Here is a 15,397-nt window from a genome sequence, read left to right on the forward strand (position 1 = left end):
ATAATATTGGACATACATTGGACATACATATAATATTGGACATACATTGGTCATACATATAATATTGGACATACATATAATATTGGACATACATTGGTCATACATATAATATTGGACATACATTGGACATACATATAATATTGGACATACATATAATATTGGACATACATTGGTCATACATATAATATTGGACATACATTGGACATACATATAATATTGGACATACATTGGTCATACATATAATATTGGACATACATTGGACATACATATAATATTGGACTTACATATAATATTGGACATACATTGGAGATACATATAATATTGGACATACATTGGACATACATATAATATTGGACATACATTGGACATACATATAATATTGGACATACATTGGTCATACATATAATATTGGACATACATTGGACATACATATAATATTGGACATACATTGGTCATACATATAATATTGGACATACATTGGACATACATATAATATTGGACATACATTGGTCATACATATAATATTGGACATACATTGGTCATACATATAATATTGGACATACATTGGTCATACATATAATATTGGACATACATTGGTCATACATATAATATTGGACATACATATAATATTGGACATACATTGGACATACATATAATATTGGACATACATTGGTCATACATATAATATTGGACATACATATAATATTGGACATACATTGGTCATACATATAATATTGGACATACATTGGACATACATATAATATTGGACATACATATAATATTGGACATACATATAATATTGGACATACATTGGTCATACATATAATATTGGACATACATTGGACATACATATAATATTGGACATACATTGGTCATACATATAATATTGGACATACATTGGACATACATATAATATTGGACATACATTGGTCATACATATAATATTGAACATACATTGGTCATACATATAATATTGGACATACATATAATATTGGACATACATATAATATTGGACATACATTGGACATACATATAATATTGGACATACATATAATATTGGACATACATTGGACATACATATAATATTGGACATACATTGGACATACATATAATATTGGACATACATTGGACATACATATAATATTGGACATACATTGGTCATACATATAATATTGGACATACATTGGACATACATATAATATTGGACATACATTGGACATACATATAATATTGGACATACATTGGTCATACATATAATATTGGACATACATTGGACATACATATAATATTGGACATACATATAATATTGGACATACATTGGAGATACATATAATATTGGACATACATATAATATTGGACATACATTGGACATACATATAATATTGGACATACATTGGTCATACATATAATATTGGACATACATTGGACATACATATAATATTGGACATACATATAATATTGGACATACATTGGAGATACATATAATATTGGACATACATATAATATTGGACATACATTGGACATACATATAATATTGGACATACATTGGTCATACATATAATATTGGACATACATTGGACATACATATAATATTGGACATACATTGGTCATACATATAATATTGGACATACATTGGACATACATATAATATTGGACTTACATATAATATTGGACATACATTGGAGATACATATAATATTGGACATACATATAATATTGGACATACATTGGACATACATATAATATTGGACATACATTGGTCATACATATAATATTGGACATACATTGGACATACATATAATATTGGACATACATTGGTCATACATATAATATTGGACATACATTGGACATACATATAATATTGGACATACATTGGTCATACATATAATATTGGACATACATTGGTCATACATATAATATTGGACATACATTGGTCATACATATAATATTGGACATACATTGGTCATACATATAATATTGGACATACATATAATATTGGACATACATTGGACATACATATAATATTGGACATACATTGGTCATACATATAATATTGGACATACATATAATATTGGACATACATTGGTCATACATATAATATTGGACATACATTGGACATACATATAATATTGGACATACATATAATATTGGACATACATATAATATTGGACATACATTGGTCATACATATAATATTGGACATACATTGGACATACATATAATATTGGACATACATTGGTCATACATATAATATTGGACATACATTGGACATACATATAATATTGGACATACATTGGTCATACATATAATATTGAACATACATTGGTCATACATATAATATTGGACATACATATAATATTGGACATACATATAATATTGGACATACATTGGACATACATATAATATTGGACATACATATAATATTGGACATACATTGGACATACATATAATATTGGACATACATTGGACATACATATAATATTGGACATACATTGGACATACATATAATATTGGACATACATATAATATTGGACATACATTGGACATACATATAATATTGGACATACATATAATATTGGACATACATTGGACATACATATAATATTGGACATACATATAATATTGGACATACATTGGACATACATATAATATTATATAATACAAGCCATCTTCAGTTTGCCTTAAAAAAGTATTACTTTTACCTTTAATTATGGCAGTTTTTTGCAGTTTTCCTTAAAACACTATTACTTTTACCTTTAATTATGGCGGTTTTTAGCAGTTTTCCTTAAAATACTATTACCTTTAATTATGGCAGTTTTTAGCAGTTTTCCTTAAAACACTATTACTTTTACCTTTATTTATGGCGGTTTTGGACGTTTTGCTTAAAACACTGTTACTTTTACCTTTAATTATGGCAGTTTTTAGCAGTTTTCCTTAAAATACTCTTGATTTTAACTTAAATTATGGCAATTTTTAGCATTTTTCCTTAAAACACTATTACGTTTACTTTTATTTATGGCGGTTTTTAACAAGTTTCTTTAAAACGCTTTTACTCTTACCTTTATATATGGCAGTTTTGAGCTGTGTCTATTGCTCCCAAACTATAGCAAAAGTGTCCAGAGTGCCATTTTGGTGCTCAGTTCGTTTTAGCTCAATCAACAACACCCAGAAACGCCGCCGGCTTCGTTGGGTCCAAGCTCATCTAAGATGGACTGATGCAAAGTGTTACAGATGCGCGCTTTGCGGTCTCATCCGCGGTGTCCGCAGGTAAACCGCGGGTCGGCTGGTTGACGTGACGAAAAAATAGATTTTAATTAGATTCGGGCGGGTGGCGGTTGAACCATCAGGAGACATTTGACATACATGGTTCTGGGATCGGTATCCTTTGCCATTCAAAGAGCCATTTAAGACCCGTGTAATAAAGAGAAGAAGTCAATAGGAGACGCTATTATTCTCTAGAAAGTCACCCAGATATTAAATATTAGCGCGTGCTATGAAGCAGTTAGCTTTGTCGCCTTCTACAACATGTACGACCTGCTTGTCAGTCCAGTATCGTGTTGTGTGTGGCTTCCACAGTATCATGCACACGACTGCAAGACATACTGGGTGACACAGAGTACACTAATGGTTGTGATATAAACAATTTTAACACTCTTAGTAATATGCGCCACGCTGTGAAGCCACACCAATTAAGAACGACAAACACATTTCGGGAGAACATCCTCACAGTAACACAACATAAACGCAACACAACAAATACCCATAATCCTTTGTATTTATGACACTTCCTGACTTTTTTGTACACCCCAAACCAACCCCCCCACCCCCGTGCGTCGGTAAGGTGGGTGGGGTTGGGGGCGCGGGGGTCTGAAATATATTCCGGAACTGTCATGAATACAAAGGATTCTGGGTATTTGTTGTGTTGCGTTTATGTTGTGTTACTGTGAGGATGTTCTCCCGAAATGTGTTTGTTAATCTTGTTGGGTGTGGCTTCATAGCGTGGCGCATATTAGTAAGTGTTAAAGTTGTTTATATAACAACCATCAGTGTACTCCGTATCACCCAGTATGCCTTTCAATCTCATACGTGTTTTTGCGGAAGCTGCATATAACATGTTGCTGGACTGACAACATGTTATATGGACATGTTGTAGAAGGCGACAAAGGCAATGGCTTCACAGCACGCCCATATACTTGTCATCAGGATGAACGCTATTGAATAGTCGCGAGAACGTTAACGGCTCCAATTGACTTCATTACTATGTGAAACAGTTTTAAATAGCTCTGTGAGTGGTAAAGGTGGCCGACCTCTGATGTAATTCAGCGGGCGGGTACGGTCCCGACAAAATGTTGGTTCGGGTGGACGGCGGGTGGATGACGATTTTGGTGATGCGGATGCGGATGATATAATTGCCTATCCGCGCATCTCTACAAAGTGTAAAACTAGACTGGCCTGCCTGTAGTCCAGACCAGTCGACCATTGAAAATGTGTGACGCGATATGAAGCGACAACAGAGACCCCGGACTGTTGAACAACTTAAGCTGTACATCAGGCAAGAATGGGAAAGAATTCCACCTGAAAAGTTTCAAAAATGTGTCTCCTCAGTTTCCAAACATTTACTGAGTGTTGTTAAAAGGAAAGGCCATGTAACACACTGGTAAAAATGCCACTGTACCAACTTTTTTGCAATGTGTTGCTGCCATTAAATTCCAAGTTAATGATTATTGGCAAAACACAATTAAGTTTCTCAGTTCGAACAATAAATATCTTGTCTTTGCAGTCTATTCAATTGAATATAAGTTGAAAAGGATTTGCAAATCATTGTATTCTGTTTTTATTTACCATTTACACAACTTCACTGGGTTTGTGTTTTGTATTACATACAGTAAGTATTAACGTGGGAAAACTAGTTATATGTTCCTGAAGGGCCAGGTTTAGCACCGTACTCTCGCACAGCCGCACTATGTGTTACACAAATACATTTATTTTTACAAGAGATGTCTGATTTTGTCTGAAATTATCAACATCGGTTTCAAAAAGGGAAATGTATGACTTTTTAAAAACGCCGCTGTATGGAGTGGTACACGGAAGTAGGGAGAAGTACAGAGTGCCCAATCACATAATATCTTGTATCACACACACAAGTGAATGCAAGGCATACTTGGTCAACAGCCATACAGGTCACACTGAGGGTGGCCGTATAAAGAACTTAAACATTGTTACAAATATGTGCCACACCATGAACCCTCCCCAAACAAGAATGACAAACACATTTCGGGAGAACATCCGCACCGTAACACAACATAAACACAACAGAACAAATACCCAGAACACCTTGCAGCACTAACTCTTCCGGGAAGCTACAATATTACACCAAACCCCGTGCTACCCACCCCTGCCCACTTCAACCCCGCCCACATCAACCTCCTCATGCTCTCTCAGGGAGAGCATGTCCCAAATTCCAAGCTGCTGTTTTGAGTTATGATTAAAAAAAATAATGCACTTTGTGACTTCAATAATAAATATGACAGTGCCATGTTGGCAGTTTTTTCCATAACTTGAGTTGATGTATTTTGTAAAACCTTGTTACATAGTTTAATGCATCCAGCGGGCATCACAACTAAATGATGTGTTCATTCCACCACTCTATATATCTGTATCGGTTGATATTGGAATCAGTAATTTAGATTTGCACAATATCGGATATCGGCAAAAAAGCCATTATCGGACATTTGTAATTTTGGCAGTAGCTGGCACAAGTCATCTTCTTCCATGTCAAGACACATTTTATGACAGAGTACATCTTTTCAAGGGCACAATACTGTAGAAATGAACATAAAACCATTGTCGTAATCAGAGTCTTCCAGCAGCCTTTTGAAGAATCAGGGCACTTGAGAACATTCCAGAATATTATTTTGTGGCCATTTATTGCTCTTCTTGTTCCAGACGACAGCAGCCTACTGAACCTGACTCCACACCCGCTGGTGCGACAACGCAAGAGACGCTTCCCGGGACTCTGCTGCATGGTGTCTGCTTAACATTCATCACCTGCTTGTACGTCAATACTTCTCGCGCTTTACACCATCCTTCCAACGCCACCGCCGCTGGGATTGATTCAAAAGTGGGCGATGCTTCTCCAAACAATATATACTGTTCAGTTTCAGTTTATCTGGAACATGCATACAATAGCGTTTATTGGGGGAGTTACAAAGGTCACTTCTCTTTGCATTAATCACCCTCTTATTAGCGTGTATACTGTATATATAATTCAACTGTATATATTTGGGCTATGCACAAGCATTATCAGATGTTTCTGGTTTCACTGTGCCGGTGGTCTACGTGTCAGGTTACACACATGTACAAATACTGTATGTTCAGCAGCAGTTACCCTCTGCGGACACACAGTAGGTAGGTAGGTCTTTCTTGTCATTGCAACAAGTACATCCACATTTTTGTTTACAGGACAAACACCTTCAAGATCAGACAAACAAACTGTGGACAGCAGGGGTCCCCAAACTTTTGGACTCTGTGGCCGCATTGGATTAAAAAAAATTGGCCAGGGGCCGGTCTGTATGAATATATATACATATATATATATATATATATATATACATATATGAAATATATACATAAAATATATTTTGGACGCTGGTTGGCCGGATCCAGTCCGCAGGCCTTAGTTTGGAGACCCTTGGTCTAAAGAATTACAGAACAGGAACACTAATGGGTCACCACGAGGCGCTCCGTAAAAGATGGGAAAAGGTATAACGCTGGGGAAGAAGATGAGTAAAAAATACAATCCAGACTGGGCTCCTAAAGAGGGGCCTAGTCTGGAGTGGGGGAAAAAAACCTGTGTGCAATGCACACATAAACACATTACATGTAATCACAACAAACTTGCAACAGAGGGCGGGGAGTTGGGCCCCTGGAAGGCGACTGTTGCTTTGAAGTGCTGCCATCCGACCATCACCCCGAGGGGAAAAGTGTTGGCGAAGGCGTGGGGTGGGGGTGGGGGGTTTGTGCATGTATGCCCAATTGTCTTGGGTGTGATGATGTAATGTTTTTTAGACTGAGGCCGATCTGCTAAAGTTCGACTGCAGGTGTCGTTGAGGAGGGAGGGAGGTCAAAAGCGTTTACCATTGAGGTGTCCTCGGGGGGTGTTTTTCAGAACAGCCTAGTCCTTTTTCCACAGCGTCATGGCCGTTGGAGGGAGTCAAATCGTAGATTAGGATGCTTGTTTTCCGCGAGCAGACAAAAACAATGACTTGTTTGTTCTATTCGTCCATGCTGGGTGCTCACAGTGTCACGTAGAATACTCAAAGCAGGAATTCAATTTTTAATATCCGTCAAGTCCAAGTGTTTTCCTTCTGTAGTCGTGTCCGTCTTTGTTTTGGTTCCTGTAGTGTTGATGCATGCTTGTAATCGCTCACTTGGTCTCTCCAGTGCTTTACTATTATTGACTATGACATGTCTCAAGCTGCAAGATTTATGAGCATGACATTTACTTGTGACGCTTCCATCAGCAGTCAATCACTTTTTTTTTTTTTTTAAATCAACTTTTCCCCAGTGGGAAAAAACAAAACAAAAAAAGACTTGTTGGTGTCTAGTCCCCCCCCCGCCTCCCCCCGGGCTCCCTATAGTGGCCACTGTGTATATTTCAGTCAGAAAAGTAGGTTGAACACAATTTAACATAAATCTATTCACATTCAATGTAAATGCAATGTTTTGTGTGGTCATCTGTAACGGTTGATTGTATTAGGGAGTTTTTATTTTAATTTAATAACATCATTTTGTCCCGGTATGTATCGTTCACTTAGTGTGTCAGATAATGTAGAGAAGCAACGGCTATGTATGTACAGGTTAGGACATTTTATATTGTGAATAAAGTTTTATATACAGTTAAGACAGCATTTAATTGTCTTTTAGTATATAACATCATTCTGGGGGAATTTTTTTTTTTTTTTAAGGAGTTGATTAAATGTCCACAAGGGTAGTCAACATGTGTTTGTACTCTGGAACAAAATGAAGTTCAAAAGCCAGCATGTGTGATGGTATGGGGGTGTAATAGTGCCCAAAGGCATGGGTAACTTACACATGTGTGATGGTATGGGGGTGTATTAGTGCCCAAGGCATGGGTAACTTACACATGTGTGATGGTATGGGGGTGTATTAGTGCCCAAGACATGGGTAACTTACACATGTGTGATGGTATGGGGGTGTATTAGTGCCCAAGACATTGATAACTTACACATGTGTGATGGTATGGGGGTGTATTAGTGGCCAAGACATGGGTAACTTATACATCTGTGATGGTATGGGGGTGTATTAGTGCCCAAGACATGGGTAACTTACACATCTGTGATGGTATGGGGGTGTATTAGTGCCCAAGACATGGGTAACTTACACATGTGTGATGGTATGGGGGTGTATTAGTGCCCAAGGCATGGGTAACTTACACATGTGTGATGGTATGGGGGTGTATTAGTGCCCAAGACATGGGTAACTTACACATGTGTGATGGTATGGGGGTGTATTAGTGCCCAAGACATGGGTAACTTACACATGTGTGATGGTATGGGGGTGTATTAGTGCCCAAGGCATGGGTAACTTACACATGTGTGATGGTATGGGGGTGTATTAGTGCCCAAGGCATGGGTAACTTACACATGTGTGAAGGTATGGGGGTGTATTAGTGCCCAAGGCATGGGTAACTTACACATCTGTGATGGTATGGGGGTGTATTAGTGCCCAAGGCATGGGTAACTTACACATGTGTGATGGTATGGGGGTGTATTAGTGCCCAAGACATGGGTAACTTACACATGTGTGATGGTATGGGGGTGTATTAGTGCCCAAGACATGGGTAACTTACACATGTGTGATGGTATGGGGGTGTATTAGTGCCCAAGACATGGGTAACTTACACATGTATGATGGTATGGGGGTGTATTAGTGCCCAAGACATGGGTAACGTACACATGTGTGATGGTATGGGGGTGTATTAGTGCCCAAGACATGGGTAACTTACACATGTGTGATGGTATGGGGGTGTATTAGTGCCCAAGGCATGGGTAACTTACAAATGTGTGAAGGTATGGGGGTGTATTAGTGCCCAAGGCATGGGTAACTTACACAAGTGTGATGGTATGGGGGTGTATTAGTGCCCAAGACATGGGTAACTTACACATGTGTGATGGTATGGGGGTGTATTAGTGACCAAGGCATGGGTAACTTACACAAGTGTGATGGTATGGGGGTGTATTAGTGCCCAAGACATGGGTAACTTACACATGTGTGAAGGTATGGGGGTGTATTAGTGCCCAAGGCATGGGTAACTTACACATGTGTGATGGTATGGGGGTGTATTAGTGCCCAAGGCATGGGTAACTTACACATGTGTGATGGTATGGGGGTGTATTAGTGCCCAAGACATGGGTAACTTACACATGTGTGATGGTATGGGGGTGTATTAGTGCCCAAGGCATGGGTAACTTACACATGTGTGAAGGTATGGGGGTGTATTAGTGCCCAAGGCATGGGTAACTTACACATCTCTGATGGTATGGGGGTGTATTAGTGCCCAAGGCATGGGTAACTTACACATGTGTGATGGTATGGGGGTGTATTAGTGCCCAAGGCATGGGTAACTTACACATGTGTGATGGTATGGGGGTGTATTAGTGCCCAAGACATGGGTAACTTACACATGTGTGATGGTATGGGGGTGTATTAGTGCCCAAGACATGGGTAACTTACACATGTGTGATGGTATGGGGGTGTATTAGTGCCCAAGACATGGGTAACTTACACATGTGTGATGGTATGGGGGTGTATTAGTGCCCAAGACATGGGTAACTTACACATGTATGATGGTATGGGGGTGTATTAGTGCCCAAGACATGGGTAACTTACACATGTGTGATGGTATGGGGGTGTATTAGTGCCCAAGACATGGGTAACTTACACATGTGTGATGGTATGGGGGTGTATTAGTGCCCAAGGCATGGGTAACTTACACATGTGTGAAGGTATGGGGGTGTATTAGTGCCCAAGGCATGGGTAACTTACACAAGTGTGATGGTATGGGGGTGTATTAGTGCCCAAGACATGGGTAACTTACACATGTGTGATGGTAAGGGGGTGTATTAGTGCCCAAGGCATGGGTAACTTACACAAGTGTGATGGTATGGGGGTGTATTAGTGCCCAAGACATGGGTAACTTACACATGTGTGAAGGTATGGGGGTGTATTAGTGCCCAAGGCATGGGTAACTTACACATGTGTGATGGTATGGGGGTGTATTAGTGCCCAAGGCATGGGTAACTTACACATGTGTGATGGTATGGGGGTGTATTAGTGCCCAAGACATGGGTAACTTACACATGTGTGATGGTATGGGGGTGTATTAGTGCCCAAGGCATGGGTAACTTACACATGTGTGAAGGTATGGGGGTGTATTAGTGCCCAAGGCATGGGTAACTTACACATCTCTGATGGTATGGGGGTGTATTAGTGCCCAAGGCATGGGTAACTTACACATGTGTGATGGTATGGGGGTGTATTAGTGCCCAAGGCATGGGTAACTTACACAGGTGTGATGGTATGGGGGTGTATTAGTGCCCAAGACATGGGTAACTTACACATGTGTGATGGTATGGGGGTGTATTAGTGCCCAAGACATGGGTAACTTACACATGTGTGATGGTATGGGGGTGTATTAGTGCCCAAGGCATGGGTAACTTACACATGTGTGAAGGTATGGGGGTGTATTAGTGCCCAAGGCATGGGTAACTTACACAAGTGTGATGGTATGGGGGTGTATTAGTGCCCAAGGCATTGGTAACTCACACATGTGTGATGGTATGGGGGTGTATTAGTGCCCAAGACATGGGTAACTTACACATGTGTGATGGTATGGGGGTGTATTAGTGCCCAAGACATGGGTAACTTACACATGTGTGATGGTATGGGGGTGTATTAGTGCCCAAGGCATGGGTAACTTACACATGTGTGATGGTATGGGGGTGTATTAGTGCCCAAGGCATGGGTAACTTACACATGTGTGATGGTATGGGGGTGTATTAGTGCCCAAGACATGGGTAATTTACACAGGTGTGATGGTATGGGGGTGTATTAGTGCCCAAGACATGGGTAACTTACACATCTGTGATGGTATGGGGGTGTATTAGTGCCCAAGACATGGGTAACTTACACATGTGTGACGGTATGGGGGTGTATTAGTGCCCAAGACATGGGTAACTTACACATGTGTGATGGTATGGGGGTGTATTAGTGCCCAAGACATGGGTAACTTACACATGTGTGATGGTATGGGGGTGTATTAGTGCCCAAGGCATGGGTAACTTACACTTGTGTGATGGTATGGGGGTGTATAAGTGCCCAAGACATGGGTAACTTACACAGGTGTGATGGTATGGGGGTGTATTAGTGCCCAAGACATGGGTAACTTACACATGTGTGAAGGTATGGGGGTGTATTAGTGCCCAAGGCATGGGTAACTTACACATCTCTGATGGTATGGGGGTGTATTAGTGCCCAAGGCATGGGTAACTTACACATGTGTGATGGTATGGGGGTGTATTAGTGCCCAAGGCATGGGTAACTTACACATGTGTGATGGTATGGGGGTGTATTAGTGGCCAAGACATGGGTAACTTACACATGTGTGATGGTATGGGGGTGTATTAGTGCCCAAGGCATGGGTAACTTACACATGTCTGAAGGTATGGGGGTGTATTAGTGCCCAAGGCATGGGTAACTTACACAAGTGTGATGGTATGGGGGTGTATTAGTGCCCAAGGCATGGGTAACTTACACATGTGTGATGGTATGGGGGTGTATTAGTGCCCAAGACATGGGTAACTTACACGTGTGATGGTATGGGGGTGTATTAGTGCCCAAGACATGGGTAACTTACACATGTGTGATGGTATGGGGGTGTATTAGTGCCCAAGGCATGGGTAACTTACACATGTGTGATGGTATGGGGGTGTATTAGTGCCCAAGACATTGATAACTTACACATGTGTGATGGTATGGGGGTGTATTAGTGGCCAAGACATGGGTAACTTATACATCTGTGATGGTATGGGGGTGTATTAGTGCCCAAGACATGGGTAACTTACACATCTGTGATGGTATGGGGGTGTATTAGTGCCCAAGACATGGGTAACTTACACATGTGTGATGGTATGGGGGTGTATTAGTGCCCAAGGCATGGGTAACTTACACATGTGTGATGGTATGGGGGTGTATTAGTGCCCAAGACATGGGTAACTTACACATGTGTGATGGTATGGGGGTGTATTAGTGCCCAAGACATGGGTAATTTACACAGGTGTGATGGTATGGGGGTGTATTAGTGCCCAAGACATGGGTAACTTACACATCTGTGATGGTATGGGGGTGTATTAGTGCCCAAGACATGGGTTACTTACACATGTGTGACGGTATGGGGGTGTATTAGTGCCCAAGACATGGGTAACTTACACATGTGTGATGGTATGGGGGTGTATTAGTGCCCAAGACATGGGTAACTTACACATGTGTGATGGTATGGGGGTGTATTAGTGCCCAAGGCATGGGTAACTTATACTTGTGTGATGGTATGGGGGTGTATAAGTGCCCAAGACATGGGTAACTTACACAGGTGTGATGGTATGGGGGTGTATTAGTGCCCAAGACATGGGTAACTTACACATGTGTGAAGGTATGGGGGTGTATTAGTGCCCAAGGCATGGGTAACTTACACATCTCTGATGGTATGGGGGTGTATTAGTGCCCAAGGCATGGGTAACTTACACATGTGTGATGGTATGGGGGTGTATTAGTGCCCAAGGCATGGGTAACTTACACATGTGTGATGGTATGGGGGTGTATTAGTGCCCAAGACATGGGTAACTTACACATGTGTGATGGTATGGGGGTGTATTAGTGCCCAAGGCATGGGTAACTTACACATGTGTGAAGGTATGGGGGTGTATTAGTGCCCAAGGCATGGGTAACTTACACAAGTGTGATGGTATGGGGGTGTATTAGTGCCCAAGGCATGGGTAACTTACACATGTGTGATGGTATGGGGGTGTATTAGTGCCCAAGACATGGGTAACTTACACATGTGTGATGGTATGGGGGTGTATTAGTGCCCAAGACATGGGTAACTTACACATGTGTGATGGTATGGGGGTGTATTAGTGCCCAAGGCATGGGTAACTTACACATGTGTGATGGTATGGGGGTGTATTAGTGCCCAAGACATTGATAACTTACACATGTGTGATGGTATGGGGGTGTATTAGTGGCCAAGACATGGGTAACTTATACATCTGTGATGGTATGGGGGTGTATTAGTGCCCAAGACATGGGTAACTTACACATCTGTGATGGTATGGGGGTGTATTAGTGCCCAAGACATGGGTAACTTACACATCTGTGATGGTATGGGGGTGTATTAGTGCCCAAGACATGGGTAACTTACACATGTGTGATGGTATGGGGGTGTATTAGTGCCCAAGGCATGGGTAACTTACACATGTGTGATGGTATGGGGGTGTATTAGTGCCCAAGACATGGGTAACTTACACATGTGTGATGGTATGGGGGTGTATTAGTGCCCAAGACATGGGTAACTTACACATGTGTGATGGTATGGGGGTGTATTAGTGCCCAAGGCATGGGTAACTTACACATGTGTGATGGTATGGGGGTGTATTAGTGCCCAAGGCATGGGTAACTTACACATGTGTGAAGGTATGGGGGTGTATTAGTGCCCAAGGCATGGGTAACTTACACATCTGTGATGGTATGGGGGTGTATTAGTGCCCAAGGCATGGGTAACTTACACATGTGTGATGGTATGGGGGTGTATTAGTGCCCAAGACATGGGTAACTTACACATGTGTGATGGTATGGGGGTGTATTAGTGCCCAAGGCATGGGTAACTTACACATGTGTGAAGGTATGGGGGTGTATTAGTGCCCAAGGCATGGGTAACTTACACATCTCTGATGGTATGGGGGTGTATTAGTGCCCAAGGCATGGGTAACTTACACATGTGTGATGGTATGGGGGTGTATTAGTGCCCAAGGCATGGGTAACTTACACATGTGTGATGGTATGGGGGTGTATTAGTGCCCAAGACATGGGTAACTTACACATGTGTGATGGTATGGGGGTGTATTAGTGCCCAAGACATGGGTAACTTACACATGTGTGATGGTATGGGGGTGTATTAGTGCCCAAGACATGGGTAACTTACACATGTGTGATGGTATGGGGGTGTATTAGTGCCCAAGACATGGGTAACTTACACATGTATGATGGTATGGGGGTGTATTAGTGCCCAAGACATGGGTAACTTACACATGTGTGATGGTATGGGGGTGTATTAGTGCCCAAGACATGGGTAACTTACACATGTGTGATGGTATGGGGGTGTATTAGTGCCCAAGGCATGGGTAACTTACACATGTGTGAAGGTATGGGGGTGTATTAGTGCCCAAGGCATGGGTAACTTACACAAGTGTGATGGTATGGGGGTGTATTAGTGCCCAAGACATGGGTAACTTACACATGTGTGATGGTAAGGGGGTGTATTAGTGCCCAAGGCATGGGTAACTTACACAAGTGTGATGGTATGGGGGTGTATTAGTGCCCAAGACATGGGTAACTTACACATGTGTGAAGGTATGGGGGTGTATTAGTGCCCAAGGCATGGGTAACTTACACATGTGTGATGGTATGGGGGTGTATTAGTGCCCAAGGCATGGGTAACTTACACATGTGTGATGGTATGGGGGTGTATTAGTGCCCAAGACATGGGTAACTTACACATGTGTGATGGTATGGGGGTGTATTAGTGCCCAAGGCATGGGTAACTTACACATGTGTGAAGGTATGGGGGTGTATTAGTGCCCAAGGCATGGGTAACTTACACATCTCTGATGGTATGGGGGTGTATTAGTGCCCAAGGCATGGGTAACTTACACATGTGTGATGGTATGGGGGTGTATTAGTGCCCAAGGCATGGGTAACTTACACATGTGTGATGGTATGGGGGTGTATTAGTGCCCAAGACATGGGTAACTTACACATGTGTGATGGTATGGGGGTGTATTAGTGCCCAAGACATGGGTAACTTACACATGTGTGATGGTATGGGGGTGTATTAGTGCCCAAGGCATGGGTAACTTACACATGTGTGAAGGTATGGGGGTGTATTAGTGCCCAAGGCATGGGTAACTTACACAAGTGTGATGGTATGGGGGTGTATTAGTGCCCAAGGCATTGGTAACTTACACATGTGTGATGGTATGGGGGTGTATTAGTGCCCAAGACATGGGTAACTTACACATGTGTGATGGTATGGGGGTGTATTAG

General features: G+C 41.4%; 1 protein-coding gene across 1 annotated transcript in view; it reads left to right on the forward strand.

Moving 5' to 3' along the window:
* LOC133536539 (regulator of G-protein signaling 7-binding protein B-like) overlaps positions 1-7,901 on the forward strand; it is a 34,970-nt gene extending 27,069 nt beyond the window's left edge. The window contains exon 6 of the mRNA XM_061877166.1: positions 5,945-7,901. Within this exon, the coding sequence (XP_061733150.1) occupies positions 5,945-6,036 (92 nt within the window). The 3' untranslated portion in view covers positions 6,037-7,901. The remainder of the gene's footprint in view (positions 1-5,944) is intronic.
* Positions 7,902-15,397: the final 7,496 nt, after the last annotated feature.

The sequence above is a fragment of the Nerophis ophidion genome, linkage group LG17, assembly GCF_033978795.1.
Source record: "Nerophis ophidion isolate RoL-2023_Sa linkage group LG17, RoL_Noph_v1.0, whole genome shotgun sequence".
Classification (NCBI taxonomy): domain Eukaryota; kingdom Metazoa; phylum Chordata; class Actinopteri; order Syngnathiformes; family Syngnathidae; genus Nerophis; species Nerophis ophidion.